Source organism: Carcharodon carcharias, chromosome 6 (assembly GCF_017639515.1).
Source record: "Carcharodon carcharias isolate sCarCar2 chromosome 6, sCarCar2.pri, whole genome shotgun sequence".
NCBI lineage: Eukaryota > Metazoa > Chordata > Chondrichthyes > Lamniformes > Lamnidae > Carcharodon > Carcharodon carcharias.
This window is the reverse complement of record NC_054472.1, coordinates 53,143,191-53,168,068: the sequence shown is the minus strand read 5'-3', so window position 1 is coordinate 53,168,068 and position 24,878 is coordinate 53,143,191. Positions and strand designations below refer to the sequence as shown.

The window sequence follows — 24,878 nt, the reverse complement described above, 5'->3', positions numbered from 1 at the left end:
AAAATCACAATACAGTCAAGCAGGATCAACATGACATTATGAAAGGGAAATTGTGTTTGACAAGAGTTCCTTGAGGATGTAGCAAGCAGGGTGGATGAAGGAGAACCAGTAGCTGTTGTGTTTTTGAATTTCCAAAAGTGATTCAATAAGGTGGTGCATAAATGGTTACTGCTGAAGATAAGAGCTGATGGTGTTGGGGGTAATATATTAGCATGGATAAAGGATTGGCTAAGGAAACAAAAGAGTTGGGATAACGGTATCATTTTCAGGTTGGCAAACTGTAACTAGTAGGGTGGCACAGGGATCAGTGCTGGGCCCTGAACAATTTGACTCTTTATTCATGACTTGGATGAAGAGACCAAGTGTATTGTAACCAAATTTGCTGATGATACAAGGTTAGGTGGGAAAGCAAGATGTGAGGAGAACACAGATTCTGCAAAGGAGTATAGATAGATTAACTGAGTGGGCAAATGATGTATTATGTGGGAAATGTGAGGTTGTTTACTTTGGCGGGAAGAACAGAAAAGCAGAATATTATGTAAATGAAGCGAGACTACAGAATGCTGCATTATAGAGGGATCCGGGTATCTTTATGCGTGAATCACAGAAAGTTAGCATGCAGGTGCAGCAAGTAATTAGGAAGGCAAATGGAATATTTGCCTTTGCAAGGGGTTTAGAGCATAAGAATAGGGAAGCCTTGCTACAACTGTACAAGGCATTAGTGAGACCATACCTAGGGTATTGCATGCAGTTTTGAGCTCCTTACGTAAGGAGAGATATACTTGTATTGGAAGCAGCTCAGAGAAGGTTCACTAGCTTGATTTCTGAGTTGAGGGGATTGTCTTCTGAGGAGAAATTGAGCAGCTTTGCCCTGTACTCATTGGAGTTTAGAAGAATGAGAGATTATCTCATTGAAACATAAGCTTCTGAGGGTGCTTGAAAGGGTAGATGCTAAGAGAGTCTTTCCCGTTGTGGGGGAATCTAGAACTAGGATGCACAGTTTCAAAAAGGGGTCTCCCAATTAAGTTGAGGAAAAATTTGAGTGTCATTGATCTTTAGAATTCTCTACCTCAGAGAGCAGTGAAGGCTAGGTTATTGAATATATTCAAGGCTGAGTTAGATAGATTCTTGGTCTACAAAGGAGTTGAGGGTTATGGACCTCAGGCAGGAAAGTGTCGTGAAGGCCACTGTCAGATCAGCCATAATCTTATTGAATTGCAGAGCAGGCTCAAAGAGCCAAATTGCCTGCACCTGCTTCTACTTCTTATGTTGCTATGCCCTTTTGAAGGTGGTAGTATATAAAATCCTTACAACTTTGAAGCAAATGTCTGTGGAACTTCTTTGCTTTATTTCTAGCTTTGTTTACTGTGTGTAGAGCTGGTGTCAGAAATTGTATGGCGATAGCAATCAAAATCTGTTTAAATTGTGATTTTCCTGAAGCAAGCATCCTTTATGAACTGCGACCTCCTTGTCACTTGGAGCAGAATTGGGAGCTGAAGGGGCGAGACTGAGAGCAAAGTTAAAAGCGCGAAAATGGGGAGTCTGAGAATGGAATTGGAGAATTAACAGGGGCAAGACTGAGATAAACACAGTAGATAGTAGTATACATAGGAATTATTCTAAATTAAGATAATTAAAATAATTAGTAAATACTGTAGTAAACACTTTATATAAAATATAAGGAATGTCAGTGCAGCTTGGCCACATGGAATGTGCATCTTGCAGGATGTGGGAAGTCATGCAGGCACAAAGTGCCCTCGATAACACCTGCAGGAAGTGTCACCAGGTCCAGAAACCTGAGCTTCCAAGTTGCGGAGCTTGAGCGGCAGCTGGAGTTACTACGATGCATCCACAAGGCTAAGGATTACATGGATAGCATTTTTGGAGAGGTGGTCAAACCGCAGGTAACAAACAGAGGGTGAGTGTGTGACCACCAGAGTGTCTGAGAGAAGTATGCAAATAGCCTCAAGAGATTCCCTCACTATCTTGCTCTCTAACCGCTTTTCCATTTTGGGTGCTGGTGAGCGAGATCGTTCCTCGGGGACTGTAGCAAGAGCCAAGTCTGTGGCACCATGGGTTGCTCAGCTGCAAAGAAGGGGAGGAGGAAGAGTGGAAATGTTATTGTAGTAGGGGATTACGTAGTTCAGGGAGAAGACAGGCATTTCTGCAGCTGCAGATGTGACTCAAGATGGTATATTGCATCCCTGGTGCCAGGGTCAAGGATTCACAGAGCTGGACATTCTTTTAGGGGAGGATGAACAGACAGATGTTGTGGCCCAATGACATAGGTAGGAAAAGAGTCCTGAAAGCAGATTTTAGGGAGTTAGGAAGGGAATTAAAAAGCAAGACCTCAAGAGTAGTCATCTCAGGGTTACTCCCAGTGCCACATGCTGGTGCGCATAAGAATAGGAAGGTTGAGCAGTTCAATATGTGGCTGGAGAAATGGAGTAGGAGGGAGGGCTTTAGATTTCGAACCACTGGGATCTGTTCTGGGGCAGGTGGGACCTGTACAAGAAGGATATGTTACACCTTAACAGGACTAGGACTAGTGTCCTTGTGGGAAGGTTTGTTAGTGCTGTAGGGGAGGGTTTAAACTAGATTGGCAGGGGGGTCAGAGCCTGTGGGGAAATTCAAAGTGGAGAGGAGAGAAACTGGCAGTGGGAAGTAGTGAAATATCAATTGATAACGTGGGTATATCAGAGAGTTGCATCAAGGTAGATTGATTTCTTGGAGAGTTTGATAAAATTAGATTAGGCAACAGTAGGTCGTTAGATGGGGTCAGCATAAGCAGGAAAGTAAATAAGCCTAAATCAGGGCTAATGTGCATGTATGTGAATGCACGAAATGTGATTAATAAGATTGGTGAACTGCAGGCACAGGTTGACAAATGGAATTATGATATTGCTGTAACAGAGACCTGGCTCAAAGGGGGGCAGGACCGGGTGTTAAATATTCCTGGGTACAAGGTGTTTAAGAGAGACAGGAAAGAAAGAAGGGGTAGGGGGGAGTGGCAATATTGGTCAAAGATGGCATTGCAGTACTGGGGAGAGAGGATGTCCAGAGGGGTCGAGGACAGAACCTCTCTGGCTCAAGGTAAGGAATGGGAAAGGTGCAATAACATTGATTGATGTAGTATATAGACCACCAACTAGTGGAAGGGATGTGGAGAAACAAATTTGCAAAGAAATTACGTAGAGGTGCAAGAGTTATAGAGTAATCATAATGGGGACTTTAATTATCCAAATATAGACTGGGATAGGAATAGTACAAAAGGACAAGAGGGGCGAGTGTTCCTGGAATATGTTAAGACAATTTTCTACAACATTATATTTCCAGTCCAATGAGAGGTCTTGCACTTTTGGACCTGGTTCTGGGGAATAAGTTGGCCCAAGTGGATCAAATATCAGTGGGAGAGGCTCTAGGGGATAGTGACCATTGTATCATAAGGTTTAGGTTAATCACGGGAAAGGACAGAGAACAGTCCAGAGCAGTGATAATTAATTGGGGGAAAGCCAACTTCGATGGGATGATAATGCATCAGAGTCGAGTGATTTGGAATCAAATGTTGGAAGAAAAGATAGTGGCTGAACAATGGGCTACCTTCAAAGAAAAAGTATTGCAGGCAATGTCAAGTATAATCCCTTGAAGGGGGAAGGTAGGACAAATAAACCCAGAGCGCCCTGGATGACGAGAGAGAGGGGTAAAGATGAAAAGGAAGAAATGCACATATGACAGATGTCAGGTAGAGAATACAATGGAGAATCAGCCTGAATTTAGAAGGAACAGAGGGGAAGTGAAGAAACTAAGAAAAGCAAGGGGAGATCATGAAAGAGGCAGGCAGCAAACATAAAAGGAAATCCCAAGGTCTTCCATCTGCATGTAAATAATAAAAGGGTTGTAAAAGAAAGAGTAGGGCCGATTAGGGATAAAAAAGAGGACTTATGTGTGGAGGCTGGAGAAATAGCCGAGGTGTTGAACGAGTACTTTTGCCTTTACAAATGAAGAAGATCCTACTCGGGTTAAGGTGAGAGAGGAGGTAACTGGTACACTAGAAGAACTTATAATTGAGAAGAAGGAGGTGTTGGAAAGGCTATCTTTACTTAAAATAGATACGGGATCAGGACTGGTTGAAATGCATCCAGTGGTACTGAGGGAAGTGAGAGTGAAAATTCTAGAGGCACGAGTGATAATCTTCCTTAGACACATGGGAGGTGCCAGAGGACTGGAGAACTGCCAATGTTATACCCTTGTTCAAAAAGGGGCGCAAGGATAAAGCTGGCAACTACAGGCTAGTCAGTTTGACCTCAGTGGCAGGGAAACTTCTGGAAGCAGTAGTACGGGATAAAATCAATAATCACTTAGACAAGCGTAGGATAATTAAGTAAAGCCTGCGTGGATTAATCACTGGAAAATCATGTTGAACCAACTTGCTGGAGTTTTTTGAGGAGGTAACAGAGAAGGTTAATGTGGTTTATATGGATTTTCAAAAGGCACTTGATATAGTGCTACAGTTTTTGTGAGCAAAATTCTAGGTCATGGCATAAAAGGGAAAGTAGGCACTTGGATAAGAAATTGGCTGAATTGGAGTGAAATTGGCATCGCTGGCTAAGGCAGCATTTATTGCCTACCCCTAATTGTCCTCGTTCAGAGGGCATTTAAGATTCAACCGCATTGCTGTGAGCCTGGAGTCACATGTAGGCCAGACCAGATCAGGATGCCAGATTTCCTTCCCCAAAGGTTTTTTCAACAATTGACAATGGCTTCACGTTCATCATCAAACTTTTAATTCCAGATTTTTATTGAATTCAAATTTCACCATCTGCCATGGCGGGGGGATTTGAACCCGGGTCCCTGGAGCATGACCCTGGGTCTCTGGCATATCTGTCCAGTAACAATACCACTATGCCACTGGCTCCCTCAATATGTTATTGTGGTTTATTGTAAAGTAGGTTTATGGGTCTGAGTGTAGGTGGTTCTGTCTGTGTAATTTAATTGAATTAGAGTCTGATAGACTGCAAGGTTGAAATTATTAAAAGATGGGGGTAAAAGGCATTTGAAATGCTAATGAGTAAGCATGGATGAGGGCTTAGCATGTAGGGTGTGAAGGAAATTTGCATTTTTAGATAAGTGAAGGGGTTGTTTGGGTTTTAAACAAATGATCAGATGTTTACAGCTAACAAGATAAGCAAGGCCAAGCAGTATGTTTATTTTTCCCACAGGTAGTGACCATATTGACAACATGAAAGATTTTTATATTATGGGAAAAGTAAATTTTCAAAAACATATAGAACAATGGAATTTTTAGATTAGAGAAGGAGAAACATATATAAAGAAGAATGGCAGGTTATACTGGGAGGCCATGAAAGGCAAAGGTAGATAGATTCTAAAAGGACCATGTGAAACAACCTTGGGGAAGCCTCCTGCCACTTTTGCAGAAGTCTGATGTGTCCAGTAACCAAAGGTGGAGGAAAGCCTTTGGAATTCCACTGTCAAATGGTTGCTGTGGTTAACCTGCTGGCTTGCCTATTTAAATTTAAAATCTGTTTTAGGACTGTTGCCTTAAAGTCGGTATGTAATTGGGAGTCAGGTTAATTAGGGGTCTTGGGATTTATTATAGTATTAAGTAACTGTAATCTTATGTATGTGCTTGAAATCTTTTGTTAATAAATGTTTTAATTTAGTTTTTAAAATCTTTAAAGGTATTAGTGGACTCATTACTTCTGAATCTAGTGCACAAGATCTGGTAATAAATACAAATTGCAAAACTATTGTGATAGTGTGGCCAAGTTTCCCTTGTGGATTTGGTCCACCTGGCACACACCACCTGCCACATCATAACACTGCACCCGTTGGCTGATTGGCTCCCCAAAAACGTTGTTTCAGACAACAACTATTTATATTAATATGGTATCTTTAACATAATAAAAAGGAGCCAAGTGTTTAATATGCTGGTCGCATGGCCTGTCTTATCTGGAGTGTGAGAACATAACATATGAAATAGGAACAGGAATAGGCTATTCGACTCCTTGAGCCTGCTCTGCCATTCAATAAGATCATGGCTGATCTGCTTGTGTTTCGAATTCCACAATCCTATCTACCCCTGATAACCACAGATTCACAGGGAATCAATCTATCTCTGCCTTAAAAATGTTCAATGACTCCATCTTCATTGCCTTCTGAGACAGTGGGTTCCAAAATCGCACAACCCTCAGAGAGGAAAAAATTCTCCTCATCTCTGTCCTAAAAGGTTCATCCCTAATTTTAAAACCATGTCCCCTAGTTCTTTACTCACCCACAAGAGGAAATACTGTGATAGAGTGGTCAGAAGTGGGACTGTTATCCTACATTTCAATGATTGGCTCCATTTAAAATCCTCCGATACTCACGCAGTCTATGCCAGCTTACTGCAAAATCTGAACAGCACCCAGGCTTGCACTGAGAAGTTGCAAGGAACTTTTACCATCTCATGAAGTGTCAGGTAATAACCATCTCCACAAAACATCAACTGCATCACCATTTCCATTCCCCCTTTCCTCCTGCCTAAGCTGCCAGCTTTCTGAAGATTGACTAGAATCTTATCTTGACTAGCCATTTCAATACCATGGTTGGAAGAGTAAGGCTGGCTACTCTGATTTTTGCCTTACTCCCGACATAATACCTGACCATTTACTGCCTCTTCACTGTCTACAAAGCTCACATCAGGAGTGTAATGAAATGCTCACTATTCCTTGGAAAAGGTGCTGCTACAATAACACTCGGGTGAAGAGGAGGTAGCATGTCAATGCCATCATTGTTTCACTTTTCAAGAAGGGTGATAAATCAATTTGTGGGAACTATAGAGACATATCTTTCTGTCCCTCTGTGGGGAAGATTCTCACATGAATCCATCTGAACTGCCTCCTATACGTTAGCAAGGACATCCTTCCAGAGACCCATTGTGTTTTCTGACAAATCCAAGAAAAGTGCCTGGAGGAATGCAAAGAGCACTACATGGCATTTATTGATCTGTCAAAGTCCTTTGATTCCATCAACCTTTGGATGCCCTATGGAAAGTCCTCCAGAGCCTTCATTGTCCAGCAAAGTTTGCTACTATCCTGCAACTCCTGCATGATGGTATGACAGTAATAGCCCTTTGCAATGGGTTGGAGTCCAAGCCCTTTCGTATCCAGATGGGCAAGGCTGTGAGATTTCACCAACTTCCTTCACTATCTATCTCAGCCTGGTCACGGAGCTCATTCATGACCAACTTTCACAAGTGGCCACGATGGCATTTGACTTTATGGGAAGCTTTTCAACCTCAACAGACTGAGAGCCAAGTTTAAGGTGACCTTCCAGCATAGGCACAACTTAAAGTATGTTGATTGTGCAGTTGTAATCACATTGCAGGTGACATTCAGACCACCCTCAACCTCTTCAGTTCCACGTAAAGAAGGCTTGGTTTCTTAATCAACATCAGTAAAACCAAAACCTTTCATCAGCAATCTCTCCCCCTCTACTTCCCACCACCACCCTGACCACACAAGCACCTAGACCTCCGGCTATTATTGCTGGGGAGACTTCAGCACCTCCAGGCGGTGGAGAATTTCCACCAGTAGTGTCTCCGCAGGATACTCCAAGTGGGAAGACACGAACAAACTCCAGCATCATCGTCGAAGCCAATTTCTCTAACATCGCAACTGATGTTACTCATGTAAAGTCTGCTTTGCTGGTCTGGATGCAGTATCCACATGCTAAATCATCCGCGTCAGAAGCAGATCGTCTTTTCTTAACACAATTTAAGGATGTTATTTGATCTCGAGGAGGATGGAGAAAATATTTTGAGGACACTGTAAAGGCCTCATTTGAAAAGAGGACAAAACTATATTTGTGCTTGGGAGGAACTTGTCATAAACCACAATATGTGGGAGTGCCTCAGCCAACAAGCCGAACACAAGTCAAAAGCTGACCACATGAACTCTGCTGCAGAGAAGCTGCAAAAGCAGAAGGAGAGGGGGCAGAACCCTGGCTTGAGAACCCCCTTACTCTGGGCACTTTGAACCCTTTCTGCCTGAAGACCTGTGGCTCCAGGATTGGCCTGCTGAATCACATGAGGAAACACAAATTATGCTGCCTGGTGGATGTCATCCTCTTTTCAAGGGACTAACAACAAAACCATGATGCCATTTGTAGCATCCGAATAGAAAAGGCAATCAAATCATTAAGGTTTGAGGTGCAGGACTCTTCAGATACTGCAACAGTACCTTGATAACATTCATACTTGGAAAGTAACATTCACGACACACAAGTGCCAGGCAATGGCTGCCTCCAATAAGAGAGAATCTAACCATTTCCCCACGACGTTCAATGGCAATACCATTGCTGAATCCCTCACCATCAACAAATTGAGTGTTACCATTGAAAAGAAACTTATCTGGAATAGCCACATAAATATAGTGAGTACAAGTTCAGGTCAGAGGCTGGGAATTCTGTGGTGAATAACTCACCACCTTGACCCCGAAAGCCGGTCCACCATCTACAAGGCATAAGTCAAGAGTGTGATGGAATACTCTCCATGTGTCTGGATGGGTGCAGCTCCAACAATACTCAAGATGTTCAACACAGTCCACAATGAAGCAATCAGCTTGATCGACACCTGCACCCACCTCCTTAAAATCCGTTCCCTCCACTACTGACGCACAGTTTCAGCAGTGTGTACCATATACAAGATGCACTGCAGCAACTCACCGAGGCTCCTTAGAAAGCCCTCTCCAAACCCACGACCACTACCATCTAGAAGGACAAGGGCAGCAGACACGTGGGAATGTCACCACCAGTAAGTTCCCTTCCAAACACATGCCATGCTCAGAATCACAGTGCATAAGGAGGACATTCGACCCATTGAGCCTGCACTGGCCCTCTGAAAGAACATTCCACCTAATCCCACTCCCATATTTTAACCCTGTAACCTTGCACGTTCTTTCTTTTCAGATTGCAATCAATTCCCTTTTGAATACCTCAATTGAACCTGCCTCCACCACCCTCTCAGGAAGATCATTCTAGACTCTAACCACACTCTGGGTGAAAAATCTTTTCCTCGCATCACTTTTACTCCTTCTGCCCATTATTTTGAATATGCGTCCTCTAGTTCTCAATGTTCTCTTGAGTGGGAACAGTTTCTTACTATTTACCCTGTCCATACCCCTCAGTATTTTGAATGCTTCTATCAAGCCTCCTCTCAGCCTTTTTTCCAAGGAAAACAGTCCCTACCTCTCTAATTTATCCTCATAGCTACAGCTCTTTAGCCCTTGAATCATTCTTGTGAATCTCCTCTGTACTCTCTCCAATGCCTTCACATCCTTCATCAAATATGGCACTCAGAACTGGAAGCAGACCTAACTAGTGCCTTATACAAGTTCAACACGACCTCCTTACTCTTGTACTCAATGCCCCTGTTAATAAAACCTAAGATGCTATATGCTTTATTAACGGCTCTCTCAGCATGCCCTGTCATCTTCAATGACTTATGTACATCGGCACCGAGATCCCTCTGTTCCTGCACCTCCTTTAGAGTTCCTCCATTTTCTTCTTGTCAAAATGAATCACCTCATACTTTCTCTTCTTTGAACTTCATCTGTCACTTGTCTGCCCAATTTACCAACATAGTCCTTTTGAAGTTCAAGACTATCATTATCGCAGTTGACAACGTTTCCAATCTTCATATCATCTGCAAGTTTTAAAATCATGCCCTGAATACCACAGTCTAGGTCATTAATATATATGAGGAAGAACAAGGGCCCCAACACTGACCCCTGGAGAACTCCACTACAAACCTTCATTCAATCTGAAAAACAACTGTTTATCGTTACTTTCTCTTTCCTGTCACATAGCCAATTTCTTAGCCAAGTGCCTACTTTCCCTTTTATTCCATGACCTAGAATTTTGCTCACAGAAATTGTGTGGCACTGTATCAAATGCCTTCTGAAAATCCATATACACCACATCAACAGCATTGCCCTTATCAACATTCTCTGTCACTTCCTCAAAAAACTCCAGCAAGTTAGTCAAATATGACTTTCCCTTAATGAATCCATGCTGGTTTTCCTTAATTATCCTACACTTGTCTAAGTTACTATTGATTTTGTTTCAAACTATATTTTCCAGAAGTTTCCCTACCAATGAAGTCAAACTGACTGGTCTGTAGTTCCTGGCTTTACCCTTGCATTGCTTTTTGAACAAAGGTGTATCATTTACAATTCTCTAATCCTCTGGTACCGCTACTGTGTCCAAGGAAGACTGGAAAATTATCACTTGTGCCTCTGCAATTTCCACGCTCACTTCCCTCAGTACCGTTGGATGCATCTCATCTGGCCTTGCTACCTTGTCAGTTTTGAGTAAAGATAGCTTTTCTAACACCTTTTCAAATGAAAATTCTTCCCGTGTATCAGTTACCTCCTCTCTCTCCTCAGCCTGGGTAGCACCTTCTTCCTTCATAAAGACAGGTGCAAAGTACTTGTTTAATACCCCCACTATTTTTCTTGCTTCTGTGTGCAAGTCCCCTTTTTTTTATCTCTAATTGGCCCTAATCTTTTACCACCCTTTCATTATTTTTACATTTATAGGAGACCTTGGGATTACCTTTTACGTTAGCTGCCATTCTCTTTTGATGCTCTCTCCTGCTTTTATTAGTTATTTTCACTTCCCCTCTTGTCTTTCTATATTTCTCCATTGTATTTTCTACCTGACACCTTTTGTACCCGCACTTCTTCCTTTTCATCGTCACCTCTATCTCCCTTGTCATCCAGGGCACTCTGGTTTTATTTGTCTTACCCTTCCCCTTCAATGGAATGTACCTTAACATTGCCTGCAATACTATTTCTTTCAAGGTGGCCCATTGTTCAGCCACTGTCTTTGCCTACATTTGATTCCAACTTGTTCGACTCAAATGCATTCGCATCCCATTGAAGTTAGTTTTCCCCCAATTAATTATCCCTGCTCTGGATTGTTCCTTGTCCTTTTCCATGGCCAACCTAAATCTTATGATACAATGATCACTGCCCTCTAAATGATCTCCCACTGATATTTGATTCACCTGGGCCAACTCATTGCCCAGAATGCGGTCCAAAATTGCCTGCCTTCTCATTGGACTGGAAGCATGCTGCTGCAGAAAATTATCATTTATTATTCATTTACGGGATGTGGGCATCGTTGGCTAGGCCAACAGTTATTGCCCATCCTTAAGCGCCCTTGAAAAGGTGGTGGTGAGCTGCCTTCTGTTCGGGAGGGAGTTACAGAATTTTGACCCAGTGACAATGAAGGAACAGTGATATATTTCTAAGTCAGGATGGTGAGTGGCTTGGAGAGGTACTTCCAGGCGGTGGTGTTTCTATGTATCTTCTAGATTGAAACAGTCACGCGTTTGGAAGGTGCTGCCTAAGGACCCTTGGTGAGTTTCTGCAGTGCATCTTGTGGATGATGCACACTGTTGCCACTGTTTGCCGGTGGTGGAGGGAGCGAATATTTGTGGAAGTGATGCCAATCTAGTGGGCTGCTTTGCCCTGGATGATGTCAAGCTTCTTGAGTGTTGTTGGAGCTACACTCATCCAGGCAAGTGGAGAGTATTCCATTACACTCCTGACTTGTGCCTTGTAAATGGTGGCAAGGCATTGGAGAGTCCGGAGGTGAGTTACTTGCCACAGGATTTTCAGCCTCTGACCAGCTCTTGTAGCCACAGTATTTATGTGGCTAGTCCAGTTCAGTTTCTGGTCAATGGTAATCCCCAAGATGTTGATAGTGGGGGATTTAGCGATGATAATGCCGTAGAATGTTAAGGGAGGATGGTTAAAATTTCTCTTGTTGGAGATAGTCACTGCCTGGCACTTGTGTGGCACGAATGTTACTTGCCGCTTGTCATCCCAAGCCTGGATGTTGTCCAGGTTTTGCTGCATTTGGACATGGACTGCTTCAGTATCGGGGGAGTCATGAATGATGCTGAACATTGTGCAATCATCAGCGAACATCCACATTGACCTTATGATTGAAGGAAGGTCATTGATGAAGCAGCTGAAGATATTTGGGCCTAGGACACTATCCTGAGGAGCTCCTGCAGTGATACCCTGGAACTGAGATGATTGTACTCCAACAATCATAACCATCTTCCTTTGTGCCAGGTATGAGGCCAACCAGAGGAGAGTTTCCCCCGATTCCCATTGACTTGAGTTTTGCTAGGATTCATTGATGCCACACTCGGCCAAATGCTGCCTTGATGAGAAGGGCAGTCACTCCCACCTCACCTCTGGAATTCAGCCCTTTTGTCCCTGCTTGAACCAAGGCTGTAATGAGATCAGAAGCTGAATGACCCTGGTGGAACTCAAGCTGAGTGTCAGTGAGCAGGTTATTGCTAAGTAAGTGCCGCTTGATATCACTGTTGATGACCCCTTTCATCACTTTACTCTTGATCGAGGGTAGCCTGATGGGGCAGTAATTGGCCAGTTTGGATTTGTCCTGCTCTTTGTGTATACGACATACCTGGACAGTTTTCCACATAGCCGGGTAGATACCAGTGTTGTAGCTGTACTGGAACAGCATGGCTAGGAGTGCGGCAAGCTTTGGAGCACAAGCCTTCAGTACTATTGCCAGAATGTTGTCAGGGCCTATAGTCTTTGCAGTATCCTATGCCTTCAGCCATTTCTTGAGATCATGTGGAGTTGGCTGAAGACTGGCACCTGTGATGCTAGGGACCTCTGGAGGAGACTGAGACGAATCATTCACTTAGCACTTCTGGCTGAAGATTGTTGCGAATGCTTCAGCCTCATCCTTTACACTGATGTGCTGGGCTCCCCCATCATCGAGGATGGGGATATTTGACGAGTCTCCTCCTCTAGTGAATTGTTTAATTGTCCATCACCATTCATGACAGGATGTGGCAGGACTGCAGAGCTAAGATCTGATCTGTTGATTGTGGAATTGCTTAGCTCTGCCTTTCACTTGCTGCTTATGCTGTTTGGCGCATGAATAGTCCTGTGTTGTAGCTTCACCAGGTTGACACCTCATATTTTTAGGTATATCTGGTGCTGCTCCTGGCACGCCCTCCTACACTCTTCATTGAAGCAGGGCTGATCCCTTGGCTTGATGGTGATGGCAGAGTGGGGGATATGCTGGGCCATGAGGTTACAAATTGTGTTTGTGTACAATTCTACTGCTGGTGATGGTCCACTGCATGGATGCCCAATCTTGAGTTGCTAGATCTGTTCGAAGTCTATCCCATTTAGCATGGTGCCACACAACACGGTGGAGGGTATCCTCAATGTGAAGATGGGACTTCGTCACCACAAGGACTGTGCGATCGTTACTCCAGCCGATACTATCATGGACAGATGCGCCTGTGGCAGGTAGATTGGTGAGGATGAGGCCAAGTATGTTTTTCCCTTTTCTTGGTTCCTTCATCATCTGCCGCAGACCCAGTCCAGCAGCTTTGTCCTTTAGGATTTGGCCAGCTTGTTCTAGACTGGTGCTACCAAGTTGCTCTTGGTGATGGACATTGAAGTCCCCTAGAGTACATTCTGTGCCCTTGCCACCCTCAGTGCCTCCTCCAAGTGTTGTTGAACATGAAGAAGTACTGATTTGTCAGCTTGTTTTTGAGGGGAGGGGGGTTGCAGAACTTGTTAATCAACAGGAGGTTTCCTTGCCCATGTTTGACCTGATGCCATGAGATTTCAGAAACTCTTGCTCCTCTTGTCCCTTTGCACCATTTTTATCGCAGCCTATATTTGGATAATTGAAGTTCCCCATTAGAATGACTCTATAATTCTTGCGTCTCTCTGTAAGTTCTTTTGCAAATTTGTTTCTCTACATTCCTTCCACTAGTTGATGGACTTTTTCTACACCAATCAATGGTGTTATTCCTTTCTCATTCCCTACCTGCAGCCAGAGATTCTGTCCTTGACCCCTCTGGAACATCCTCCCTCTCTGGTACTGTAATACCATGTTTCATCAATACTCCCACTCTTTGTCCCTATCCCTGCCACCTTTTCTTTCTTTCCTGTCTCTCCTAAACACCATGTACCCAGGAATATTTAACGCCCAGTCCTGCCCTTCTTTGAGCCAGGTTTCTGTTATAGCAATAATATCATAGTTCCATTTGTCAACCTGTGCCTGTAGTTCATGACTTTGTGCATTCACATACACGCACATTAATCCTGATTTTAGGCCTTTATACTTTCCCCCTTACTCTGACCCCATCTAGTGACATAGTATTGCCTACTATAATTCTATTTTGATGCTACTTTCTGATCTATCCTCCTTATCAGTTAATACTTCTCTACTTCCTGCTGCTAGTTTCTCTCCTCTTCACTCTGAATTTACCCTCAAGTTCCCATCCCCCTGCCAATCTAGTTTAAATCCTCCCCAACAGCACGAACAAACCTCCCCGCAAGGACATTAGTCCCAGTCCTGTTAAGGTTGTAACCCGTCTTTCTTGTACAGGTCTGACCTGCTGCAGAAGTGATCCCAATGCCCCAGAGATCTAAAGCCTTCCCTCCTACTCTATTTCTCCAGCCACATGTTGAACTGCTCTGTCTTCGTATTCTTATGCTCACTAGCACATGGCACTGGGAGTAATCCTGAGATTACTGCTCTTGAGGTCCTGCTTTTTAATTCTCTTCCTACCTCCCTAAAATCTGCTTTCAGGACCATATCCCTTTTCCTATTTTGTCATTGGTCCCATTGTGGACCAAGACTTTGGGCTGTTCATTCTGTCCCCCAAAAGAATGTCCTGAAGCCATTCTGTGTCATTCTTGACCCTGGCATCAGGAAGGCAACATACCATTGTGGAGTCACATCTACAGCCGCAGAAATGCCTGTCTGCTCCCTGAAATATGTAGCCCCCTACCACTAAAGCACTTCCATTCTTCCTCCTCCCCTCCTGTGCAGCTACGCCACTCATGGTGCCACAAACCTGGGTCTTGCGACCGCCCTCTGAGGAACCATCTCACTCACCACGATCTAAAAAGGAAAAGAAATTAGAGAGCGAGATAACCTTAGGGGATTCCTGCACTCCCTGCCTGTTTCCCTTTGATACTCTGGCCGTGTACCCCTTAGCTGCGGTGTGACCATCTCTCTTAACTTGCTATCCACGTAATTCTCAGCCTTGCGGATGCATCGCCGTGACTCCAGTTGCTGCTCAAGTTCTGCAACCTGGAGCTCAGGTTTCTGCAGATATAGTCATCGAGGGCACTTTGTGCGTGCATGACTTCTCACATCCCATACTATGCATATTACACATACTTGAGCTGCCCTGACATACCTTAAATTTTATATAAAGTCTTTACTACAGTATGGTATAATATAACTCAGCTGTCACTCACCAATCCTCTCCTCTGTGCCTATACTTACCAATCAACCAATTACAGGAGTCCTGTGACATCACTTTTAGATTTTATCTGTAAGTTCCTGGCTCTCACTCTATACTGCTTTATGCACTCTCTGTCTTCAAACTCCCACTGCTTTATAGGCTTTCTCTTTCTGCTGCTTTGGGGTCTCTCTCTCTCCACTGCTTTGGGGGCTCGCTCTTTCTCTCCACTGCTTTGGGGGCTCATTCTCTCTCTCCGCTGCTTTAGGGGTTCGCTCTCTCTCTCTCTGCTGCTTTGGGGGTTCGCTCTCTCTCCCTCTGCTGCTTTGGGGGTTTGCTCTCTCCCTCTGCTGCTTTGGGGGTTTGCTCTCTCCCTCTGCTGCTTTGGGGGTTTGCTCTCTCCCTCTACTGCTTTGGGGGTTTGCTGTCTCCCTCTGCTGCTTTGGGGGTTTGCTGTCTCCCTCTGCTGCTTTGGGGGTTTGCTCTCTCCCTCTGCTGCTTTGGGGGTTTGCTCTCTCCCTCTGCTGCTTTGGGGGTTTGCTCTCTCCCTCTGCTGCTTTGGGGGTTTGCTCTCTCCCTCTGCTGCTTTGGGGGTTTGCTCTCTCCCTCTGCTGCTTTGGGGGTTTGCTCTCTCCCTCTGCTGCTTTGGGGGTTTGCTCTCTCCCTCTGCTGCTTTGGGGGTTTGCTCTCTCCCTCTGCTGCTTTGGGGATTTGCTCTGTTCCTCTGCTGCTTTGGGGGTTTGCTCTCTCCCTCTGCTGCTTTGGGGGTTTGCTCTGTCCCTCTGCTGCTTTGGGGGTTTGCTCTCTCCCTCTGCTGCTTTGGGGGTTTGCTCTCTCCCTCTACTGCTTTGGGGGTTTGCTCTCTCCCTCTGCTGCTTTGGGGGTTTGCACTCTCCCTCTGCTGCTTTGGGGGTTTGCACTCTCCCTCTGCTGCTTTGGGGGTTCTCTCTCTCTCCGCTGCTTTGGGGGTTTGCTCTCTCTCCGCTGCTTTGGGGGTTTGCTCTCTCTCCGCTGCTTTGGGGGTTTGCTCTCTCTCCGCTGCTTTGGGGGTTTGCTCTCTCCCTCTGCTGCTTTGGGGGTTTGCTCTCTCCCTCTACTGCTTTGGGGGTTTGCTCTCTCCCTCTGCTGCTTTGGGGGTTTGCACTCTCCCTCTGCTGCTTTGGGGGTTTGCACTCTCCCTCTGCTGCTTTGGGGGTTCGCTCTCTCTCCGCTGCTTTGGGGGTTTGCTCTCTCTCCGCTGCTTTGGGGGTTTGCTCTCTCTCCGCTGCTTTGGGGGTTTGCTCTCTCTCCGCTGCTTTGGGGGTTCGCTCTCTCTCCGCTGCTTTGGGGGTTTGCTCTCTCTCCGCTGCTTTGGGGGCTCGCTCTCTCCCCCTCCAAACTTCTGCTGCTTTATCCTGACTTGGAACTATATCGCCATTCCTTCACTGTCATGGGGTCAAAATCCTGGAACTCCCTTCTGATAGTAATTTGGGCATACCTACACCAGATGGAGTATAGCAGTTCAAAGCAGCGGCTCACCACTACCTTCTCAAAGGCCATTAGAGATGAGCAACAAATTCTGGCCTTGCCAATGACACATCTCATGACAGAAGGGAAGAAGGAGAAAAGTGAAACAAATGGGTAAGTTTTTTTTTCTATAGAAGGCCTAGCTTGTGGACTCATTCTAAAGACAGTCAACCATTGCTGCACTCTTCAGCGTCCAACTCTCAGCATTGTACAGTAAGTGCAGAATACTGCTGTACCTTGAAGCGCAAGTCATCATTCAAGAGCCACTTGTGCCATTTTGTCACATACCTCATGCCCTTTGCCATCCTTTCTACATCAGTGAATTCCTCATTGAAGATGGACAACATGACACACTGGAGTTTTGAATGGTGCAATTTAATGCACTTTCACCTATAAACAGAACAGCTTTATAAGGACCAAAATCCAATCAATCTTTTCCATCTTTGCCTATGACCTTGCTGCTGGCATATGTTTGCCTTGTGATATGACCACGTTGATATAAATTGACAATTAAATTACCATTGAAGTGGAGTACAAGGGTGAAGTTTGCCCCCCCAACAAATTACAAGAGTTTTATCTTTCTCTAGATGGCACATCTCCAGCATTCACTTCAAAGATTGGCTAAATGTACCTTTTATAAATGAGTTCAGGTCTGACAAGATGTATTTGTGGAATCTCTGAATAGATACCTTGGCCAAATGGTCACACAGAAAGTGCAAGTATAGTACCTATCAGTTGATTAAAATGTTTGTGAGGATATATGGGACATGCTCCTATCCCTAACTTCACCATTGGTCTTCCAGAGTGGTTTGTGTTTGTCAGAAGCATTTCCAGCTGGAGCAACCAATCTCTTTACTTAACTTGCATCCCCCATTGTTCAGCATGTTTCTGTGCATGTGCACAAGCTTTTTTTTGTTATTTCCTGGAAGGTGGGCATCACTGCAAGGCCAGCATTTATTGTTCTGTACTCCGCCACATTCCTAAGTCTTTCTTCAACTTCTCGTCCTATGAATAGTGAGTAAAGTTTTATTTTTAGGGAGCTTATGCTGACCCCATTGGTTTCCTTGCAATTTTTTTTAATGTTCTTTCATGGGATGTGGGCGTTTATTGCCCACCCCTAATTGCCCTTGATAAAGTGCTCGTGAGCTGCCGCCTTTATCCGCTGCAATCCATGTGGTGTAGGTACACCACAGTGCTGTTAGGAAGGAACTTAGAGGATTTTGACCCGGTGTCTGAAGGGATACCATTATAGTTCCAAGTCAAGATGGCATGTGATTTGGAGGGGAACTTGCAGGTGGCCGTGTTCCCATACATGTGCTGCCCTTGCCCTTCTATGATGGTAAAGTTTGCGGGTTTGGAAGCTGCTGTTGAAGGAACCTTGGTGAGTTACTGCAGTGTAAATGATGCGCACTGCTGCCGCTGTGTATCGGTGGTGGAGGGAGTGGATGTTGAAGGTGGAGAATGGGGTACAATCAAGCGGGCTGCCGTATCCTGGATGGTGTTGAGCTTCTTGAGTGTTGTTGCAGCTGCACACACCCAGGCAAGTAGAGAGTATTCCATCACATTCCTGACTTATGCCTTGTAGATGGTAGACAGGCTCTGGGGAGTCAGGAGGTGAGTTACTGCAGAATTTGCAGCCTCTGACCTGACCTTGTAGCCACAGTATTTATATGGCTGGTGCAGTTGGTCTGACCAGTGCTAACCCTTGCTGATTCCCTGTCACATTTATAGCCAATGATTTTTACCAAACAAATTCAGTGAATAGCTATGGTTCTGGGATTACTCTCTTCACTTTTCAAATCATTTTGGCATTTTACTGTAAGTCATCACCCATGTCTACTTCCTCATATATCTGGTTTTGTAACATGGGATTTTTAAAAAAAACTACTGCAGAGTTCCATTAACTCAAAACAACATCTTTCCACACTTATTGTGAAACATATCCACAAATCATTTACGCATTTCCAGTAAATTTCAATCCTCTGTCTCAGTGTGAATACTTGATGAGCATATTCATGTCCTGTTGCAGAGCTGTATCTCCACTTTTAAGTTAACTTCCTTGCTGTTTGGAGTTGGGTGAAAGATGGTCAGGATTCTTTGAAATTACGAAATATTTTTAAAACTAGAACCTTATCTTCTAAATAATGTAGATAGAATAAACATTGTTGAGGCAATAATAACTAATTTTAGTTTGGGAACCATGTGTGCTCAGGAAATGATGAGTCCAATGCATTAGCAATTATGCATCTGATGTAGCAGGCTATGAAAATAAGCAGATATTAAATCAGGTTAAATAAGGTATGAGAGATATCTTGGTGGATATCACATAGCATTCTGAAATTAAATGAGGAATAGGTACTTGACATTCAAAGGACTGAAGGCTTAACAGACCCCCTTGGTAGATAGAATATTTTTTAGCATCCACCTGCTGGCCTAAATGTGACCCATTTCCTGACCTTATCTGACCTGTGGAACTTTTGATTACTGCTACTGATTGGAACAGCTGATCCACTGATAGGTTTCTAGCAATTAGAAAGGAAATGGACATCTACCGTTGTGCTCACAGGGGTATACTGGATTGAGGTGCTGCCTCTTTCAGTCGAGAGTTATGTTAGGAATCCACAATACTGAAGGAGGAGAGCAGTGCTGCTGGAAGCTGAAGCTGCAAGCCATTCCTGTACACTCCTCATGACAAAGCTGGTGTACCACTATCCATGGATGTTTTTCTCCTAAATTTCCACTAACTGACCAGAAGATCATCTATTTCTACTGATTTCATTTTTAAACAAGCAAATGCTTTTTGGCCGTGCGTTGGGTGTGAGAATATAACTACCTTGGATGAACCCAGGTTCACTGAGCTTGAGGACTTCCATTTTTGTCCCCAACCAAAGAAATTCTTGGACCTGACCCCAGGATATTCTTGTTTACATCCTTTCCCATCATCCTCAGAAGTGGCAGTCACCTCCAGTTTGCCTGTCCACACATCTGCATGCTGATGCATCTTGTTTCTTCCACCTACCGCGTGAGTCTCCACCTGATACTGCTGCCTCTCACTCTCAACAGTTGCGGAGAAGACAGGAGAAAGGGAAATAGAAAAATAGTGAAGTTTGAGTGAATGGAAAGAAAAATGAATTGGAAAGAGGTAGAAATGAAAGAGTGAGCGAGAAAGAAATACATTGGGAAAGGTGCTTAGTGGTGACCCACAGGGGTTAGTGTATGGCTGGGGGAGATGCTGTTTGTATCAAGTGATCAGTTGAGTTATTTAGTCTCTTGTTTTATAACAATCAGCTAATTGTTTTTAACTATTCTGACTTGCAGCATTACTTCTACTTGAACAGTGTTACCCTGATCGCCTGCTCATTAATTTATGATTACATTGAAGTTTGTAACTGAGATGTTCTATTTTCAGAATCTGTGGTCCACGACATGGTGAGACAGTTGTAACAGAAATTGACTGGGGTAAACGTTGTGTCGACAAATTTGACATCATTGGAATAATCGGGGAAGGAACATATGGACAAGTCTACAAAGCTAAGGATAAAGATGCAGGTAAAATGAGGACTTCGTTTTTGTACCCCAGACAAAGAAACTCTTGGACCCAGCCCCAGGATATTCTTGTTTGCATCCCTTCCTATCATGCCTCAGAAGTGGTTCATTCAGTGAAATTTTAAATTGAGTCTTAAAAATGAGAGTGTTCATGTGAAGGAAGTAGGGTTAATATTTCAAGTCACTGACCGTTTGTCATCAATCTAGAATGTTAATCCATACCTTCCCCTCTCCACAAATGGTTCCTGAATTGCTGATGGTTCCCAGCATTTCTGTTTTTATTTGAAATTTACAGCATCTGCAGTATCTTAGTTTTATTCTGTATGTGTAAAGATCAGTTAACACTTTTTTGTTTGATTTTTCTGGTTGTAAAAATAATATTCCCTTCCACCCCATCTACTTTAGGGGCCCTCTTGTTACATACTATTATCTAAGAAGATGACCAGTCATTCATGAGCACATTTTGGCCTTGAATGTCACAAGCTTGAACATTTCATTGTCCTCTTTGCCAGCAACTGCAGCTCTGTCTTCCTATGGTCATTCTTTTACTTGAACCTTCCCATACATAGCCGAGAGGGCAATATGCAAAATTGTCCTGAGGCCTCTGCCCATTCTATTCTGCAGCAGGAAATTGTGTAAAAGTGGCACAGATTGAAAGACAGGTTCTGTATTTCCTCATCTCATTGATGAACAAGACCTGGAACTTGCTATGTTAGAGTTTGAAGATGCAAATCTATGCCTTACAATTATACAGCTTAGCTTTGGGACTGCCTATATTGCCCCATGTTTGTACATGTTGCATAAATGACACTGGTGTTAAGTTAAACTGTTTTACAAGTCCATCTATATTTAGAGGATTTAAAAGCAAGAGTCCAATAGACTTGAAGAATGCTTTTACTGCATTAGTTGTGTTTTCAGTGTATCAATGAGCGATGTTTTGTGTTTTTGTTCAGACTTGTATGTGCTGATTTTACATGTAGGAGAGTGAGAGGCAAACAAGAGCCCTTCAATTTCACTTTTTCTCCAATTTCAGATTTTGATTTTATTTTGTTACTTAAAAAGTAATTCAGTCTTTTTTCTGACTTTGTATCTGCTCAGTGCAAATAGTAACATATAGCAGCTGACAGCTGAGGAGGTGTAGAAAGAAGTAATTGTAGGGTACTTTAAGAGCTTTGCGTTGTGCAAAGCCACCCTAATCAAATGATTTCTTTCTTCTCTTTGTAGGATGTTGTATATAACATATTCAGCCCACAAATCATGCTTTTAGTCATTTTCACCAGTTTAACTCTGCTCCATATAAACATTTATTCTTTACCCATTGATTGTGTTCAATACTACAACCTTCATAGTCCTATAATGCAAATGTGTAAATTAACTTCATGTTGCTAAGCTTTTATTTAACTTTGCAATGTTATATCTTTATCGTTCTTTACTTCCTTTGAGGCAATGGACAGATGGATCAAGACTGACAAAAATAATGTTTTATGTTTAATTTGCAAGAAATAATGAATGTCTTGGTGTCACCCAGTTATCTGCCTCAGTTGTTTTGGTCTTGACTTTAAGATCTGTGAGCAAATACAGACTTTAGTAAGCCAATTTTTGTTGAAAGGAATTAGTCTGATTTACCTTGAGGTAATATAATTGCAAGTTTATTGTAACTAGAACAAAAAAGATTTGCTGGTTGATCTAGTCATTTCTTGCAAATAAAATGTAAACCATCTCAAGAAACTGTCAATCTTGGCCCATCTGCCTGTTGTGCTTTGCCTTGGAGCAGGTCCTAATTCAAGTTTCAAATGTAAAACTCTTGAACCACTCACTAAGTTGAAGAGTAACTGTAGTGGTTTTCTGTTTTCTTCTCTCAGTAGTTTTTATCTTTGTAATAACCTCTGCTAGGTGGGCTGCAACCAAGGTTAAATAACCCCATGCGTTAGATGCAAGTGCCTCTGATAGATGTCAACCCAGTATTCAGAGCCAGTGATGCAGCCTTTGCTTGCCAGAGCTTTCTGGAATTGGGCCCAAACCCAACTCCTCTGACTCATAGGTGGGAATTCTGCCATTAAGCCTTTGGTCACTCCATGCAGATGTGTACAACCCAGTATTTAGATATATTATAGTCTCTACCTGCTGGGGCTGTCTGGAGTGGGGCTCGGTTCCTTCACCTGGCTCCAGTGTGAATATTACTGCTAAGCTAAAGACTTACTCCTGCTTTCTTGGTAAGATAACACAATTATAAGAATGCAACTTTACACTTTGCCATCTTTACATGTAGATATGCCAAATCATGATGCCTGCTGGTTGGTAGATTTTGATTTTAGGATATGGGCGTTGCTAGCATGGCAGCATTTAGTGTTCACCCCTTGATGTAATTGAACGTCAATCATGCATCATGGTACAGGAGTCACAAAGAGGCTTTGGTAATCGAAGCAGATTCCGTTCCCTGAAGCATTTTGGTGGACCAGTTGAATTTTTACAAAAGTCGGACTTCTATTGCCATTTGATCTGGTTCCAGCACATAAATGAATAGATGTAGTGGATTTGACTTCACAACGTGCCATCGTGGAATTAGAATTTACAAGTTCTGGGATGTTAATCTGGGACCAAAACCACTCGTTACTCTAGATGCGCCAAAGTATTTTAGTAAACTAAAGGGGTAAAAATAGGAGGGAAAGAATTAACTTGAGAAAAAGAAAATGAAATCAATTTTGCAAAACAGCAATTTTTGCTTAATGGGGCAGTATTGCATTAAGGGCAGAATCTTTGCACATGTTGCTTATTTATTCATGAGTTCTCAATTTATCAGAAAATAGCTTGGCCCTTTGAAGCAGACGTGCTGAAAGTTTATAGTTTATATTTCTAATTGCTATATGTTTGTTTTCAGGTGACATGGTTGCTTTAAAAAAAGTCCGCTTGGATAATGAAAAGGAGGGCTTCCCTATAACTGCTATCAGAGAGATTAAGATTCTGAGGCAGTTGCACCACTCAAGCATCATAAACATGAAGGAAATTGTAACGGACAAGGAAGACGCATTAGATTTTAAAAAAGATAAAGGTATCTAGTGCCATCAATGTTTAGGATTTGGAAATATTTGGGGGACTAGTTGGTATGTCATGTCAGAACACTGTCTTAAAACTGAATCCAACTCTATCATTCATAGCCATTTACAGCACAGAAGGAGGCTATTTGGCCCATCGAATCCATGCCAGCTCCCTGCAGAGCATCCCAGTCAGTCCCACTCCCTCACTTGATCCACTTAGCCCTGCAAGTTTATTTCCTTCAAGTGTCCATCCAATTTCCTTTTGAAGTCATTGATTGTTTCCATTTCCACCACCCTGGTGGCCAGCGTTTTCCAGGTCATTACCACTCGCTGTGTAAGCATGTTCTTCCTCACATTATCCCGGTATCTCTTGCACAAAATTTGTGTCACCTAATCCTTGTACCATCCTTGGAACCATTTTGGTAAAGCTCCTCTGCACCCTCTCAAAGGCCTTTACATCTTTCCTAAAGTGTGATGACTAGAACTGGACACAATACTCTAGTTTGGGCCTGTCCAGTAAAGTTTCAGCATAACTTCCCTGCTTTTGAAATCTGATGCCTTGAATTCTGAACCCCAAGTGCCCACATGCGTTGCTAACCATGCTCTCAATAAGTCCTGCCACCTTCAAAGGTCAATGAACCCCCAGGTCCCTCTCTCCCTGCACACTTTAGAATTGTGGCATTAAGTCTATATTGCTTCTCCCCATCTCTTCTGCCCAAATACATCCCCTCGTACTTCTCATATTAAATGCAATATGCCACTTGTCTGCGCATTCTGTTGGTCTATCCAAGTCGTCTTGCAGGCAATTCATATCATCCTTACTGTTTGCCCTTCCTCCAAGTTCGGTATAATCGACAAAGGTCCAAGTCATTAATATATAACAATAAAGCAGTGGTTCTAACACTGGGGGTTCATAAGTAGAGACATCAGATTTCAAAAGCAGGGAAGTTATCCTGAAACTTTACTGAACACTGACCCTCAACATTCAGGAAGTATTTAGATGAGCATTTGAAACGCCATAGCATATAAGGCTGTGGGCCAAGTGCTGGAAAATGGGATTAGAATAGACAGGTGCTTGATGGCCTGCATGGACACAATGAGCAGAAGGGCCTGTTTCTGTGCGGAATAGCTCTATGACCCTTGGGGGACCACCCTCCAATCGAAAAAGCAGCCATCTATCATGGCTATTTACTTTCTATCCTTAAAGCCAATTTTTTTATACAATTGGACACTAACCTTTCTATTCCATAAGTCTGCATTCATTCATTTGCATTAGACCTGAATGAATGCAGTAAGAATCTCATGTTGGATATAAAATAGATTAATGCAATCAAATTGTAGCGGTACACTATGAAGGTTTATCTTCTGAAATCAGAAAATTGTCTTTTTGATTTTTATAAATGAAATATGCCTCTTATTCCCCCACAAGTGGTTTATATATGACACTGGCCACGTATCAAATATGC

General features: G+C 43.2%; 1 protein-coding gene across 4 annotated transcripts in view; it reads left to right on the top strand.

The window, feature by feature from the left end:
* Positions 1–24,878, top strand: part of cdk13 (cyclin-dependent kinase 13) — a 92,458-nt gene that overhangs the window by 22,186 nt on the left and 45,394 nt on the right. For all 4 annotated transcript variants that reach the window (XM_041189492.1, XM_041189493.1, XM_041189491.1 and 1 more), the window contains 2 exons: positions 20,241–20,380; positions 23,256–23,426. In XM_041189492.1, the coding sequence (XP_041045426.1) occupies positions 20,241–20,380; positions 23,256–23,426 (311 nt within the window). The remainder of the gene's footprint in view (positions 1–20,240; positions 20,381–23,255; positions 23,427–24,878) is intronic.